At 46.2% G+C, this 13,499-nt stretch overlaps 1 protein-coding gene across 1 annotated transcript in view; it reads right to left on the bottom strand.

Annotated features, from left to right (window-relative positions):
* The window catches only part of LOC110193568 (myosin-7), a 33,424-nt gene extending 20,230 nt beyond the window's left edge, over positions 1 to 13,194 (bottom strand). The window contains exons 1-20 of the mRNA XM_020965461.2: positions 13,107 to 13,194; positions 10,322 to 10,382; positions 9,662 to 9,870; positions 9,155 to 9,298; positions 7,600 to 7,756; positions 7,341 to 7,368; positions 6,793 to 6,901; positions 6,611 to 6,703; positions 6,440 to 6,503; positions 6,137 to 6,235; positions 5,834 to 5,937; positions 4,584 to 4,722; positions 3,722 to 3,840; positions 3,416 to 3,565; positions 2,939 to 3,109; positions 1,686 to 1,995; positions 1,310 to 1,377; positions 782 to 869; positions 415 to 532; positions 107 to 230 (exon numbers count right to left, since the gene is read on the bottom strand). Coding sequence (XP_020821120.1) covers positions 107 to 230; positions 415 to 532; positions 782 to 869; positions 1,310 to 1,377; positions 1,686 to 1,995; positions 2,939 to 3,109; positions 3,416 to 3,565; positions 3,722 to 3,840; positions 4,584 to 4,722; positions 5,834 to 5,937; positions 6,137 to 6,235; positions 6,440 to 6,503; positions 6,611 to 6,703; positions 6,793 to 6,901; positions 7,341 to 7,368; positions 7,600 to 7,756; positions 9,155 to 9,298; positions 9,662 to 9,862 — 2,286 coding nt within the window. The 5' untranslated portion in view covers positions 9,863 to 9,870; positions 10,322 to 10,382; positions 13,107 to 13,194. The remainder of the gene's footprint in view (positions 1 to 106; positions 231 to 414; positions 533 to 781; positions 870 to 1,309; positions 1,378 to 1,685; positions 1,996 to 2,938; positions 3,110 to 3,415; positions 3,566 to 3,721; positions 3,841 to 4,583; positions 4,723 to 5,833; positions 5,938 to 6,136; positions 6,236 to 6,439; positions 6,504 to 6,610; positions 6,704 to 6,792; positions 6,902 to 7,340; positions 7,369 to 7,599; positions 7,757 to 9,154; positions 9,299 to 9,661; positions 9,871 to 10,321; positions 10,383 to 13,106) is intronic.
* Between the last annotated feature and the right edge of the window lie 305 nt (positions 13,195 to 13,499).

Genomic DNA, 13,499 nt, shown 5'->3' with positions numbered 1-13,499 from the left:
ATCTCCTTCCTTCCCTCTTTCTTCTCCCAGCTGTGACCCTCTCCCCTTGGAGAAGTCCTTGCATTTTCCCAGAGATCCCTCTCCTCTGTGGTCCTGCCTCCCTCACCTTGGTGTGGCCGAACTTGTACTGGTTGTGGTCAATGTCCAGGGAGCTAAGCAGCTTCTCTGCCCCTTTCCTGCTGTCAATGAACTGGCCCTCAGGGATGGCTGCTGGGTTCAGAATCCGATACCTGAAGGGAAGGGTTAAGATAGTCACCTCACTGTCTGTGTGATCCTTGTCTGAATGGAGAATTCTCCCTCCCTGGGTCTCCACCCAGAGGGGTAGGAGCAAGAACTTCCAACCACATCCCTCCCCACCTCTGACCTACCCCACTCTCCAGACCCAAATACTTTTTCCTAAGGGACCTCACCCACCTCTGTCGGAAGTCCCCATAGAGGATGCGGTTGGGGAATCCTTTCCTGCAAATTCGGATCCCCTCAAGCACCCCATTACAACGTAGCTGGTGCATAACTAAGGGATTGTCTATCACACCTGTGAACAGGAGAGGAGAAAGAAAAGGTAGATGAGTGAGGGGCTAGAGAAACTGAGAGGTTATGGAAAAACTATGGGGGTGGAAAGCATTTTGTGTGATTGGGGGAGAATGATGGTAGAGAACAGAGCTCCCTTTTTTATAGGATGTTCCTCCAGGATAATGGTTTGGGAAGTGTCTCAGAAAGGGATTGTCCTTGGGCAGTTCATGGCCAGAAATGGTGTGAGATCTCCTGGAGGTCCTGGTCTCACCTGGAGACTTGGTCTCATTGGGAATGATGCAACGCACAAAGTGGGGATGAGTAGAACGGAGGTTGGTCATGAGCTTGTTCAGATTCTCCTGAAGTCAGAAAAGAAGGAGGAAGAGGAGGAAAAAATGAGAGGAAAGATAAGAGAAGAAGAGGAGCTATAAGAAGAGCAGGGCATTGGAGGCAAAAAAAAGAGAAGGGAAAGGAAAATAGTGGAAGCAGGTGATAAGGAGAAAGAAAAAGAGAAAGGAGAAACAGGAAAAGAAAGTAGAAAAGGGAAAAAGGAAGGAGAATGAAAGTGAGGAGAAGGTAAGATGGGAGATGAGGTGGGGAGAGGCAAAAGAGATGAAGAAATAAAAAGAAATAGGAAAAGAGAAAAGCAGAGAAAATAGTGATAGACAAAGGAAAGAGTGTGGAGGGAAGTGAGAGGAAGAAGGGGGGAAAAAGAAGAAAGGGGATAGGAGAGAAGGACCTAACTGTCAGGGAAGTGTGAGGGCCATGGATCTGATATGAATGGGAGGGGGACACTCACCCTGTGCAGGGCAGACACAGTCTGGAAAGAAGAGCCCTTCTTGGCTTTGCCTTTGCCCTTCTCAACAGCTGAAGAGAAGACAGTTAAGAAGGAAGATAATTAGTCTTAGCATGAAAACAAGGGCAGGGAATGAGGAATATTGATGATTTCTTTGTAGTTCCATCACCCAGGTGGCCTGCTGGATTGACTACTCCCTCCCCCAAAAGGTCAAATGCTGATATCTTGGTGTTCTAACCTTTCCCACTGGATATGCCAATCTTGTGGTATAACTTCACACCAGGATTTCTATAACAACCCACTATTTCTATATCCAGGGCTCATCTCCTCAGGTTCCACTGACTAGTCCTCTGCGGACCCCGTTTCCCACTCTGCTTACGTGTGTCAGCCCCAGCGTAGTTGGCAAATAGGTTGCTGAGCAGCTTGAGGGAAGACTTCTGGTAGAGGGCCACTACGGTCTCATTGAGTGGGTCCTTGTTCTTCTGCAGCCAGCCCAAGATGTTATAGTCCACAGTGCCAGCATAGTGTATCAGGGCGAAGTGGGCTTCTGGCCTCCCTTTGATGTTGCGGGGCTTCTGGAAGTTGGCGGACTTGCCCAAGTGGTTGTCGAAGAGTTTGGCCTTGAAGGTCATGTCCGTGGCCTTGGGGAACATACACTCCTCCTCTAGGATGGACATTATGCCCATGGGCTGTGGAGGAGGAAGAAAGGAAATGGGACTGGGAAGAAGGCAAGGAAATAGATGATGGGAGGTAGAATTCTGATTCTAAAGGTGAATATTAAATGGTATTGATAAAGACTTCCTAGAGAAAGGATGTCTTAATCCCTAGGAAACAGTGGAGAAATGAAGTTGGAGTTGTACACTTTGGTTTAAATCCTGGATCTGCTCCTTATTACCTATGTGACTTTGAGCAATTCACCTAACTTCTCCGAGTGTCAGTTTCCTCATCTGTAAAAAGAAGTTTGGACCATGATAACCTCTAAAGTCTCTTTCTGTTTGAAATCCTTGTGAAACTTTAAGAATGTGGCAGCTAGTCAACATCATCTTCATCATCAGCATCAGCATCAGCAGCATCAGCAGCACTATTTTTTGCCATCACCATATTCTTTAACTTCTTGAGTTGTTGGAGGTAAAAAGTGTGAGCCGCCCTCCCTGCTCCTTGCTTCACTCCTAAATTTCCTGTTTTGATGATAACTGGAAGTCAGACCAGCCGGATGTACTGGATTGGTGGCGTGGAGGAAGGGATACCCTGATGGAGAGGAAGGGCTGGGCGGGGACCAAGACCACAGATCCTAGGGAAGGGAAGGGCTTCTCTTGGTCCTAGTAATTCCAGAAGGGACTGACAGAAATGGACTGAGGGGGGCAGGTGGGTGTCAAAGTGGATAGAGCACCAGCCCTGGAGTCAGGAGGACCTGAGTTCAAATCTGGCCTCAGACACATAACACTCACTAGCTGTGTGACCTTGGGCAAGTCACTTAACCCCAACTGCCTCACCAAAAAAAGAAAAGGACTAAGAAGCACGGCTCAGAATACTATGATTCTAACTTCTTATCCTTAGACTACATGTCTTGCCATGGACATGATACTGTCCCTTGGTCTGGGGGCCTGGGCCAAGGAGGTGAGGACTGGGCACCTTCTCAATGAGGTCGATGCAGGCCTGCAGGTCCATGCCAAAGTCGATGAACTCCCACTCAATGCCCTCTTTCTTGTACTCCTCCTGCTCCAGCACGAACATGTGGTGATTGAAAAACTGTTGCAGTTTCTCGTTGGTGAAGTTGATGCAGAGCTGCTCGAAACTGTTGAACTGGAGGGGACAGAAGGAGGAGAGTGGACAGTCAATCAGTAAACATGGCATATGTGCAGGATGGGCAGGACTCCATCCTCAGCAGAGTGAAAGGGTGCTGTTTATCAAACTGAACTGGTTTGTCGGGGAGTATGGAGGGCTGAAATTGTTAGAGCCAGATGATGGAGAACTCTCTGCATTAGAAAGAGCTGTTCTCTCTCATCCCTCCTACCTTTCTTGCCACCTGATGACAAATAGTATTGCCCATTTTCCCATAGCTGAGGGAAGGAGGCATAGGTACTCTCATTCCAGGCTCCCCTCACTCACATCAAAGATCTCAAAGCCAGCAATGTCCAGGACACCAATGAAGTACTGGCGTGGCTGCTTGGTTTCCAGTGTGGAATTGATCCTTGTCACCATCCAGCTGAACATCTTCTCATAGACGGCCTTGGCAAGAGCACCAGTGGCATATGCCACCTAGAGGTAGGAGAAGGACACCAATGGTCAGGGTAAAGAGAGTAGGTAGAATTCATAGTCAAGACAGGGAAATCAAATCCATTACCCTAGGAATGGACCATCCCAGCTCATCCCACTAGTATACATGATCTCATTGCCCTTTGGGAGAAGACTCACCTGCTGGACATTCTGTCCCTTGGTGACATATTCATTGCCCACCTTCACCCTTGGGTGGCACAGCCCCTTCAGGAGGTCAGCTGAGTTCAGGCCCATGAGGTAGGCTGATTTGTCAGCCTCTAGAAAGACAGACAGTGGGGACAGATGGAGATAGATACCAATGAGAGAACTGACTCACTTTCAGATCAACTCTATTGTTTCTTCATTAAGCGGTCAACTAATTAATCAAATGCTTTTTACCAGGGATTATAATATTAATAATAACTAATATGATAGTTGGCATTCATATAATCCTTTAAAATTTGAAAAAAAATGCTTTACAAATATTATTTCATGTGATCCTTACAACAACACTTGAGTGCTATTATTATCCCCATTTTACAGATGAGGAAACTGAGACTCCACAGCTGTGGAGATAAGGAAAGACTTTGTATGGAAGTGACTTTTAGGTTCAATCTTGAAGGAAATTAAGGAATCTAGTAGCATGCAGTGTATTCCAGGCATAGGGGATAGCCTGCATAAAGGTGTGATGGAAGGAAATGTAGTCTTTTGTGTGAGGAACAGTGAGAAAGTCAGTCTGGCTAGGTTGTAGAGCATGGTGAAGGAAAATAATGGGTAATCAGTCTGGAAAGGTAGTTTGGCATCAATCTGTGAAGGGCCTTAAATGCCAAATAAAGGTGTTCATATTTGATCCCAGGAGTAATAGGGGACCATTGGAATTTATTGAGTAGGAGGTGATGTAATCAAGCCCGCAGTTTAAGAAAATCAGCAGTAAAGAGAACAGATTGGAGAGGTGAGAGATCTGAGTCAAGGAAACCAATTAGGAAGCCACTGCCATAGTCCAGGCTGCCCATCTTCTCACCTTCAGTGCCATCAGGTTCAGCCTGCTCCTCTCTCTGCTTCAGCTTAAATTTCATGTTCCCAAAGTGCATAATGGCCCCTGTTAGCTTGTAGATGGAGTTCTTCTCTTCAGAAGTGAAGCCCAGCACGTCAAAGGCATTCTGTAAACAGGCACAGGATTTGACACGTCTCAAAAACAGGTTGGGCAAAATTCTGTGAGGCCAGGGACGCTGATAAGTGCATGTTCACCAGGCCTAACCTCTCTCTCCCTGTTCCATCCAAGAACAGCATTCCCCTGTAGGCCTCTGACTTCCTCCTGCAGAGCAGGTGTTCCTTACCTAGCAGGGAGAGTGGAAGCAGAGAGAAAACAGCTTCTCTGTCTCTCTAGAAGAATGAGCACTCACAGCTCTTTTCACTAGTGCTGGAATCTCTCCTCTCTCTGCCTCTCCTGTCTAGACTTACAGGCCCAGCCTGGTCTCCTGGATTCTGCATTCTGCCTGCTGGCTAGACCTCTCCTGCCTTACATGAGTCCTTGTCTTTCATCTTACTTGCGTAGGCCAGCAGCAGGCACCTCTGGCTTAGCTTGGGGTGGAGGTAGGGGGAGGGGGTGGAGAGGTCTAGTCTTGGTCTTGCCTGCCTGGCTTCCCATGTCTTACTGTGGCTAGGTTGGGTACAGTGGAAAGAACCCTGGGTTTAGAGTCAGGGACTTGGGTTTGAAGACCAGCTCTGCACCTTCCTACGTGATTGACCTTAGGAAAGTCACTCAAACTCTCTGGGCCTCAGTTTTCTCATTAAGGTCTTGGGCTATATGGCCTTCAAGGTCCTTTCCTACTCTGAGTCACTGATCCTATTATCTTAAGGCCACAGAGCAAACCTGATCTATTGGATGATAATGATAATAGTTAATATTTATGTCGTACTCTAAGGTTTGCAAAGTGCATTTTATATGTTAACACATTTGATCCTAACAACAACCCTGGGAGGTATGTGTAATTATTATCTCCATTTAAAGCTGAAAGAGATAGAAGTTAAGTGACTTGCTCAGGGTCAAGCATAAATGAGTATTTGAGGCTGGATTTGAACTCAGGGCTTTCTGATTCTAAGGCCAGCACTTCATCCACTGTACCACCTAGTTGCTGATCCAGTAGCACCCTGTACAGAGAGGGAGTATTTCAGTCCTGGCCCCCAGCATGATCTGAGGGAACTGAATTAACTCTACTTGTCCCAGTCCTTTGGCACTCCAGTACCCGCCCTTCTCTACCCTTCACTCACATCAGTGGCCATGAGCTCTTCGGAGTCATCTATGGAAGCCACAGTGGTCTCTCCCTGAGAGATGAATGCATAGTCATAGGGGTTGTTGGTAATCAGCAGCATGTCTAGAGAGAAAGATACATAAGTTAGGAAGCTATACAAGCCCTGCCTCTCCCACAATAGGCCCTGTCCAAATCAGCACAACAGAGGAGGCGAATGAGGTACCACTGTACCTGGGGAACAGACACAGAAGCCCGGCACAAATGGAGGGGACCACATGCTACCTCTGAAGAGGTTTTATCTTGTTCGAAAATCCTGCCTTACCCAACAGCTCTGGCTTCTTGTTGGACAGTATCTGGTAGAAGATGTGATAATCTCTCTCTGCTTTGAGCTGGAAGATAACCCGGGACTTCTCCAGAAGGTCTGAGAAAGGGTAAGGGAGAGAAAAGATGGTAACAGAAGGAGAGAGACAGAAAGATAGCTGGAGGAGGAGGTGAAAGGAGACAAATACAGCAACAGAGGGACAGGGATAGTAAGACCGAGGGAGATAGGAAGAGTGATACAGTCACAGGTGGAGCAGGCAGGGAGAGAACTCAGGGTCAGCCTTGACCAACTCATGTCACTCACAGGTCTCAATGTCAGCTGATGCCAGCTTCCCTGTTGCCCCAAAATGGATTCGAATGAATTTGCCCTGTGGAGTTGAGGGGAGAAGTGTGACAGAATTAAGAGGAAGGCTCAGATTAAAAGGCATCTCACAGTCATGCCCAAATCCCAAACTGGGAGGCAAGTACCACTCACAAAGCGGGAAGAATTGTCATTCCTCACGGTCTTAGCATTGCCAAAAGCCTCCAGAGCAGGGTTGGCTTGGATGATCTGGTCCTCCAGGGTACCCTAAAAAGAATGAGAGAGAGGAGCCAAAGGTGAGGGCTGTTCACCCTCCTCATCTGAATTGTAGCTCCCTGGGAGACCAACAAACCAACCTTTCCTGGGGTTTGGTCCTTCTTGCTTCGGTCCCCAATGGCCGCAATGACTGCAAAGTACTGAATGACTCTCTTGGTGTTGACAGTCTTCCCCGCCCCGGATTCTCCACTGTGGGGACAATCGGTTGGTCAAATGGACCACCCCAAAAAGTACTATTGTGTACCAACTGTGTGCAAGGGACTAGATGAGGCAAAATGAAGAGGGGGCAGGATAAGAAGGTAAGAGATGAGCCAGGGAGAGAGGAGAATGAAAAAGAATGAGGAAAAGGAAGTAGAGAAAATGAGAGCAGGGAGGAAAGATCAAGAAAAGAGAAGAAGGAGAAGGTGAACAGAGAAATAAATGAGAAGAGGTAGAAGAAAAGGCAAGAATTAAAGAGAAGGGAAACTAGGATGGGAATGATAAAGGAGAGAGAAAGAGGAGATGGATTTGGGGGAAGAGGGAAAAAGAGGGTTTAATGGTTCAAGATTAGATCTGGGATCCTGGATTTGGGAGTTTGATGGTAGGGGTATGTGCTAGGGAGGACCAGGATGGCAGGAGCTTTACTCACGTGATGAGGATAGACTGATTTTCTCTATCTGCCATAAGAAAAAGGGAAGGAGGGAGTCAGAGGCTGCAGAAGCAACTCCCACTTCTTCATCATCTCTGACATTCTTTCTCCCTAGCTTTTCTCTCCCCAACCAGACATTGTCCTTGCCTTTCATTTACTATCTCCCAATTTCCTATTCTTCTTCCTGAAGAGATAGGAGGTGAGTGTGGGAGTTTCTTCCTTTGGGCCATGCTCAGGAAAGCATGGAGTGTTTTCTTACCTGTCAGCATGTACTGATAGGCATTGTCAGAAATGGAGAAGATGTGGGGCGGAGCTTCACTCCTCTTTTTGCCCCTGTAGGCAGCGACCACTTCTGCGTTGTACACCGGCAGCCACTTGTAGGGGTTGACAGTGACGCAGAAGAGGCCAGAGTAGGTCTGCAGCCAAGAGAGAGGAGGGTCAGAGACAGCGGGGGGGCAGGAAGGGGAAAAGAAGACTCATAGATTCAGAAATGGGAAACACACACACAGAGTCTCTTTGTTAAGATCTCTTTGTGTCTCTGTCTTTTTCTGTATCTCTCTGTCTCTGTCCCTCTGTGTTTGTTTCCCCATCCATCTCTCTCTGTGTCTGACTCGCTGTGTGTCTCTTTCAGTAGGTCTCTGTTTCTCTTCTCTCTTTGGATCTCTCTTTCCATATCTCTGCATTTCTCAGTCTTCTTTCTGTCTCTCTGTGACTGTATCTCTGTATCTACCTTTGTACCTGAAAACATCTGAATTCAGCATGTTCAGCAAGCAGTCATGGGGTGTTGACTACATACAAGTCCCTATACTAGGTGCTAAGGGAGATAGATATAAGGATGAATAAGATATGGTCTTTGCCTTCAAAGAGCTCACAATCCGGTAGGGGGAAAAAGGCATATGCAAATAACTGTGATACAAAATTGAACATAATAAGTTCATGAGAGATCTACAAAGTGTTAGATTTTTTTTAAGAAAGAGAATTCCTAGCAGGGAAAGTTTTATGGAGGAGATGACATTTGAGCTGGGCTTTGAAGAGTGGGGAGGATTTCAACAGGTGGAGGTGGGATGGAGGCATAGGGAGTGGTATAAACAAAGGCATGGAAGCTGGAAATGACAATTAATAATATTTATATAGTGATTTAAGGCTTAAAAATCTTTATATGTGTTTTTTGATAATGATCTTGTGAAACAGGTTCTATCATTAGCTCTATTTGATATGTGGGAAATCCAAGACTGCAAGGAACTTGCCCGTGGTCAGACAGCTAGTGAGTGTCTGAGATAGAATTTGAACTCCAATCTTCTTGATCCCAAGTCCAACACTTTTTCCTCCTAGAAAGTGTGGGATGTGTTTGTGAATACATGAATAACCTAGTTTGGCTGGAGCGTGGGATACAGCTGGAAAAATTAGACTTGTGGCCAGATTGTAGAAAGCCTTAAATGCCAGGCTAAGAAGCTTGGGTTGGATTTATTGGGCAATGTGGAGTTACTGAAGCTTCTGGAATGCAGGAGTGATGTGGTCAGAGTTGTGCTTTAGGAGAATTAATCTGACAGTGATGTGTTGAAAGGGAGTGAGATTGGAGCAGGGAGGCTAATAAAGAGAGTATTATAATAGTTCGGGCAAGAGATAATCGGATCCTGAATTAGGGTGGTGGTGACAATGGGATAGAAGGAAAGGGACAGGTGGGAGAGTCTGGAGATAGAATTAATATTGATAGTGCCAAGGATGATGCCACTTTCCATTGTGGAGAGGGGTTGGTATGCAAAAAATATCTCTGGAGGGAAACAAGAGGGCTGGTCCTGGAATGGGGCACTCACATAGATCATCCAGGAGGCATATCTCTCCTTGAGGTTGTATAGTACCGCGGGCTCATGCAGGAAGGTCAGCATAGCCATGTCCTCAATCTTGTCAAATTTGGGTGGGTTCTGCTGCATGACCTGGTCTTCTTTCACTGTTACCGTCTACAATAGATGACAACCCAGTTGTCATGGTCAGGTTACAATTTCCTGATTTCATCCTTCTCAAACTCTTGGAAGAACATAAGGTTAACTAGGGAAAGGATGCATAAGGATTGCTGAGAGGGCTGGAAATGGTTGGAGGATTGGGATCAGATCTTTTGGAGGGAAGTGGAGGACTGGGAGATTGGAGGGAGGGCGAACCAAGATCTCCAAGAGAGAAGAGAAGTTTGAGGTTAGGGATTATTCAAATGAAAGTGGGGTAGTATAGATCCTGAGGCTGGGGAAGAATTTGGGTTTATGGAGTGTGACCTTGGTTATGTTCAGCATAGCCTACCCATGTTGGGACCTCTGGTCATCCCTACCCACCTTGCCATGCTCAGTCTCAGCGGTGATTTTGCCCCCCTCCCGAGACACAATCTTGGCTTTGACAAACTCTTCCTTGTCATCAGGCACAAAGACATCCTTCTTGAGGTCGAAGGGCCGGGTCTGTGCCTCTAGCCGCTCTTTCTCCGACTTGCGAAGGTAGGGAGCGGCTGCTCCAAATGCGGACATCTCAGCGTCACCCATGGCTACGCCTGAGTGGGGAAGAAAACAGAGTGAACTCCCTATTTCCTACCCAATTTCTGCAACAAGATTAAACCCTATGGTGCAACTCCTGTTTCCTCAACCCACCTTTCCTAGAGAGGGGCAACCAAGCAATTGACCTCTAGCAGCAAAGGAAATGAAGTAGGGGATATTTGTTCAGACTGGAGACACCCCCAACGGGGAGATGTGCTTGTGCTCTGGGTCTCAACTGGGTTGGAGGGTTTCTCTAGGTATTTCCTTTCCCTTTCCCTTTCCCTCATTTTATCCTTCTATTGGTGCCCTCTCTGTGGTTTCTAAATCACTATCTGGAGATCCTTTGTAGAAGGCCAGAAGAAGCGATAACTCCCTAACTCCCCAAAGCTCTGGGGCTGCTGGACTCAACTTCCCCCGTCTCTTCCTCTCATGTCCTGTCATCTCAATAGCCTTCTCCCAACCACTTACCTTGGCTTCTCCTCAAAAGAGACTAAAGGAGAAGAGGAAGGAACACAAGCCTGTTGGGGACCTGGAAAGCAGAAAGGAAACGTCAGGGGATGGGAACAGGGGGCCCCTCATGCTACAGCCTGGCAAATCCCATCATCTTTGCCTTTCTCTGGCCCTACCCCTCACATTCCTTCAGTCTGGTTATCCTGAAGAGCCTGTGTGTTCCCTCTGCCCCTAACCCTTGGGACTGAGGTTGAGGGTGGTCAGCTTGGCTGATCCCTTCTCCCCTTCCCTTCTCCCAGACGTCATACCCTCGAGATCAAAACTTTAGTCCCAATTGCAGTAAATTGGTTTCCTGAAGGTGGTTAAACTAGAAGTCTTTATCTCCCTCACTCCTTCAGACACCAATGTGGGATAATCTCACCCCTGCCCAAAGGTCCTTTCCATACATGTGTTCCCAGCTTATAGAAATTGTGACTATTAATGAATAACTCTAATTTCCATAAAACACTTGAGTTTTCAGTCTCACTCTGCTAGAAAAACATTTAGAGCACGAGAAAGTGAATAATCTTTGGGTACATACATCTTCTCAGAGGGTACACCACACACCATGTATCCCCAGCCAGACACACCCATCATACACTCCCATCACACACATCTCCTTATAGGGGCTCTATCTTTCTCTCATACACACACACACATGTACACATTCCAAACACATACACATGCTTTCTAATGAATACCTGTACTTCCAAAATGTACACCAGTGTACCTCCTATGAAAGGCAATTGGACAGCTAGGTGGCTCAATGGACAGTGCTCAGGACTTGGGGTCAGGAAGACCTGACTCCAAATCCTGCCTCAGACACTTACTAGCTATGGAACACTGAGCAAGTCAACCTTTCTGTGCCTCAGTTTACTCATTTATAAAATGGGAAAAATAGTAGCATCTGCTTCACAGGATTATTATAACAATCACATAAGTTAATATATGTAAAGCACTTTGCCAACTTTAAAGCGTTATATAAAGGCTAGCTATTATTATATGTGGCCAGCCTGAATTCAAGGCCTTCCGTTGGTTCATTCTAGCTGTGTGAACCTGAGCAGGTCCCTCAACCTCTTAGTGTTCTAGGCAGTGCTCTAGCCTGCTCTTGCCAATCTCCATCAGTGAAAGGAGTTCCCACACTATGATCTTCCCACACCAAGGAAATCACAGGTCTGGACCCTATCCCTCCCAAACATGCTCACAAAGCAGATTCAAATGTATCTTGCAGACATCTTTACATGATGATAATTAGGAGATTGTGCTAGATTTGTAGTAAGGAAACAAAATTCAAATACCAGCTTTTCCACTTATTAGATGTGTAATCTTGGGCAAGTCACTTAGCTGCCTTGTCCCTCAGTTCCATCACCTGTTTAAAGGGAGCAAAAATATTTGCAATGCCCAGCTCCCTGGGATGCCGTGGGGGAAGTACTTTACATAATAATAATAATAATAACAATAATAATAATAATAATAATAATAATAACTCCTCTATTCATGTTGCTTTAAAGTTTACAAAGCACTTCACCCATGATGCTGGGAGCCAGGGAATACAAGAGTTATTATCCTTCTTTTTTAAAACAAATGTAGAAAATGAGGTACAAAGAAATTAAGTGACTTGCTGAGGGTTGTATAGCTCATAAATTCTATGCAAGTCATAGGGTCATGGGATTTAGGGCTGGAAAGAACCTTAAGGACCATTTCATCTAAGCCTCTCTTTTTTTCAGATAAGGAAACTGAGACGTAAAGAAGTTTGGTGACTTTCCTAACATCACATAAGTAGTAAGAAGCAGAAATGGGAGTTGAACCCAAATATTCTGACTCCAAACCTAGTTTTTTTCCTAGCTTCAGGCTTTTTTACTCCAAGACCAGTATTCCATTTATATACATGTTCATATATGTGTACATACACACATACACGTACATGTATACATATACACACATGTAGCTACGTACACATGTATCTGTATATGAATCCCACTCGCACGCACTTGTGGACTTCATCAGGTGTACGTGTGTGCTCAGAGATGTAGATCTATAACTGAATCTATGTATCTATCTCAAATAGATCTATGTCTCTGAGTGCACATGACTGCACCTGATGTCATCCATATATACATGCAGGTGGGAATCATTCTTAGGTTTACACACAATACCCAGGTCCATAGACATACATTATACATACCTGGACACATGTTTTTGTGTGTCCCATACTTCCAGGTGTTCAACGAGTGGTATGAATTACACAAAATCTCATTCTCCATGCTATCCTTATTGCCACTAAGCAGGATTGGGGCATGCCTATAGAGGCACATGTTCATAAATACCCTTCTCTAATATGATTTATCATGACATGGACCCACAACTTTGTACAGACACAATTTCACATGCCATGTTCACGCACACCTTACATAGCTAATCCGTACCATGCAGGTTACCAGGCGCATAATTTTCTTGGAAACCTCTTTCCACATGTTCACAATCCCCTCAAAACACACACAGACACAGTCCTCCTCATCACAAGTAGGGTCCCATATAACCATTTCATTTATATATATCTATATATCCCCCATACACTTGCCTTCACCTTTCAGGTACACCTGAATTGTAAAAAGAGATAAATACCACCTCTGCACAGATGCACAGACCCACAGGGATAACGAGACCTATTCCTCTGTAAGCCAATCCCTTCCCTGTGAGCACCTCCTGCCCCGTCCCAATCTGTGGGCACATCAGAGGGAGGTCACAGGCTCACCACTCCTACCTGAGATTAGCAAGTCAGACAGAGAGAGACAAGGAGAGAAGGATGTGGAAGCAGCGCTCGCTGGTCTCAGGGGCCTTATATACGGAACTGAAGGGTGCTCCCACCCCCACCCGCACCCCGTCCCTAGCCGGATTTAGAAAGAGCTGTTGTCACCAGAAGCATTTCCCCCAGTCCCCCTCCCCCTCTTTCCAAGCAACTCTCCCCCGCCCCCCAGGGATAGGAAACAATTGGAAGTGGTCGTCATTGTTATGGCACGGAGATCTCGCAGGGTCTGAGTTCCAGAGGGCGGGGGCCGCTCCGAAGGGAGCAAAAAATATCTTCCTGGCCAAGCTTCACATTCCACAGCTGGCAGGAGTAGGGAGCCCACCAAAAGGGAGAGGGAACGAGCAAACC

This window comes from Phascolarctos cinereus, unplaced genomic scaffold (genome assembly GCF_003287225.1).
Source record: "Phascolarctos cinereus isolate Bilbo 61053 unplaced genomic scaffold, phaCin_HiC Scaffold_3;HRSCAF=262, whole genome shotgun sequence".
Lineage (NCBI taxonomy): Eukaryota > Metazoa > Chordata > Mammalia > Diprotodontia > Phascolarctidae > Phascolarctos > Phascolarctos cinereus.
Note: the sequence above shows the minus strand (reverse complement) of the source record. Positions and strands in the feature narration are given on the sequence as shown.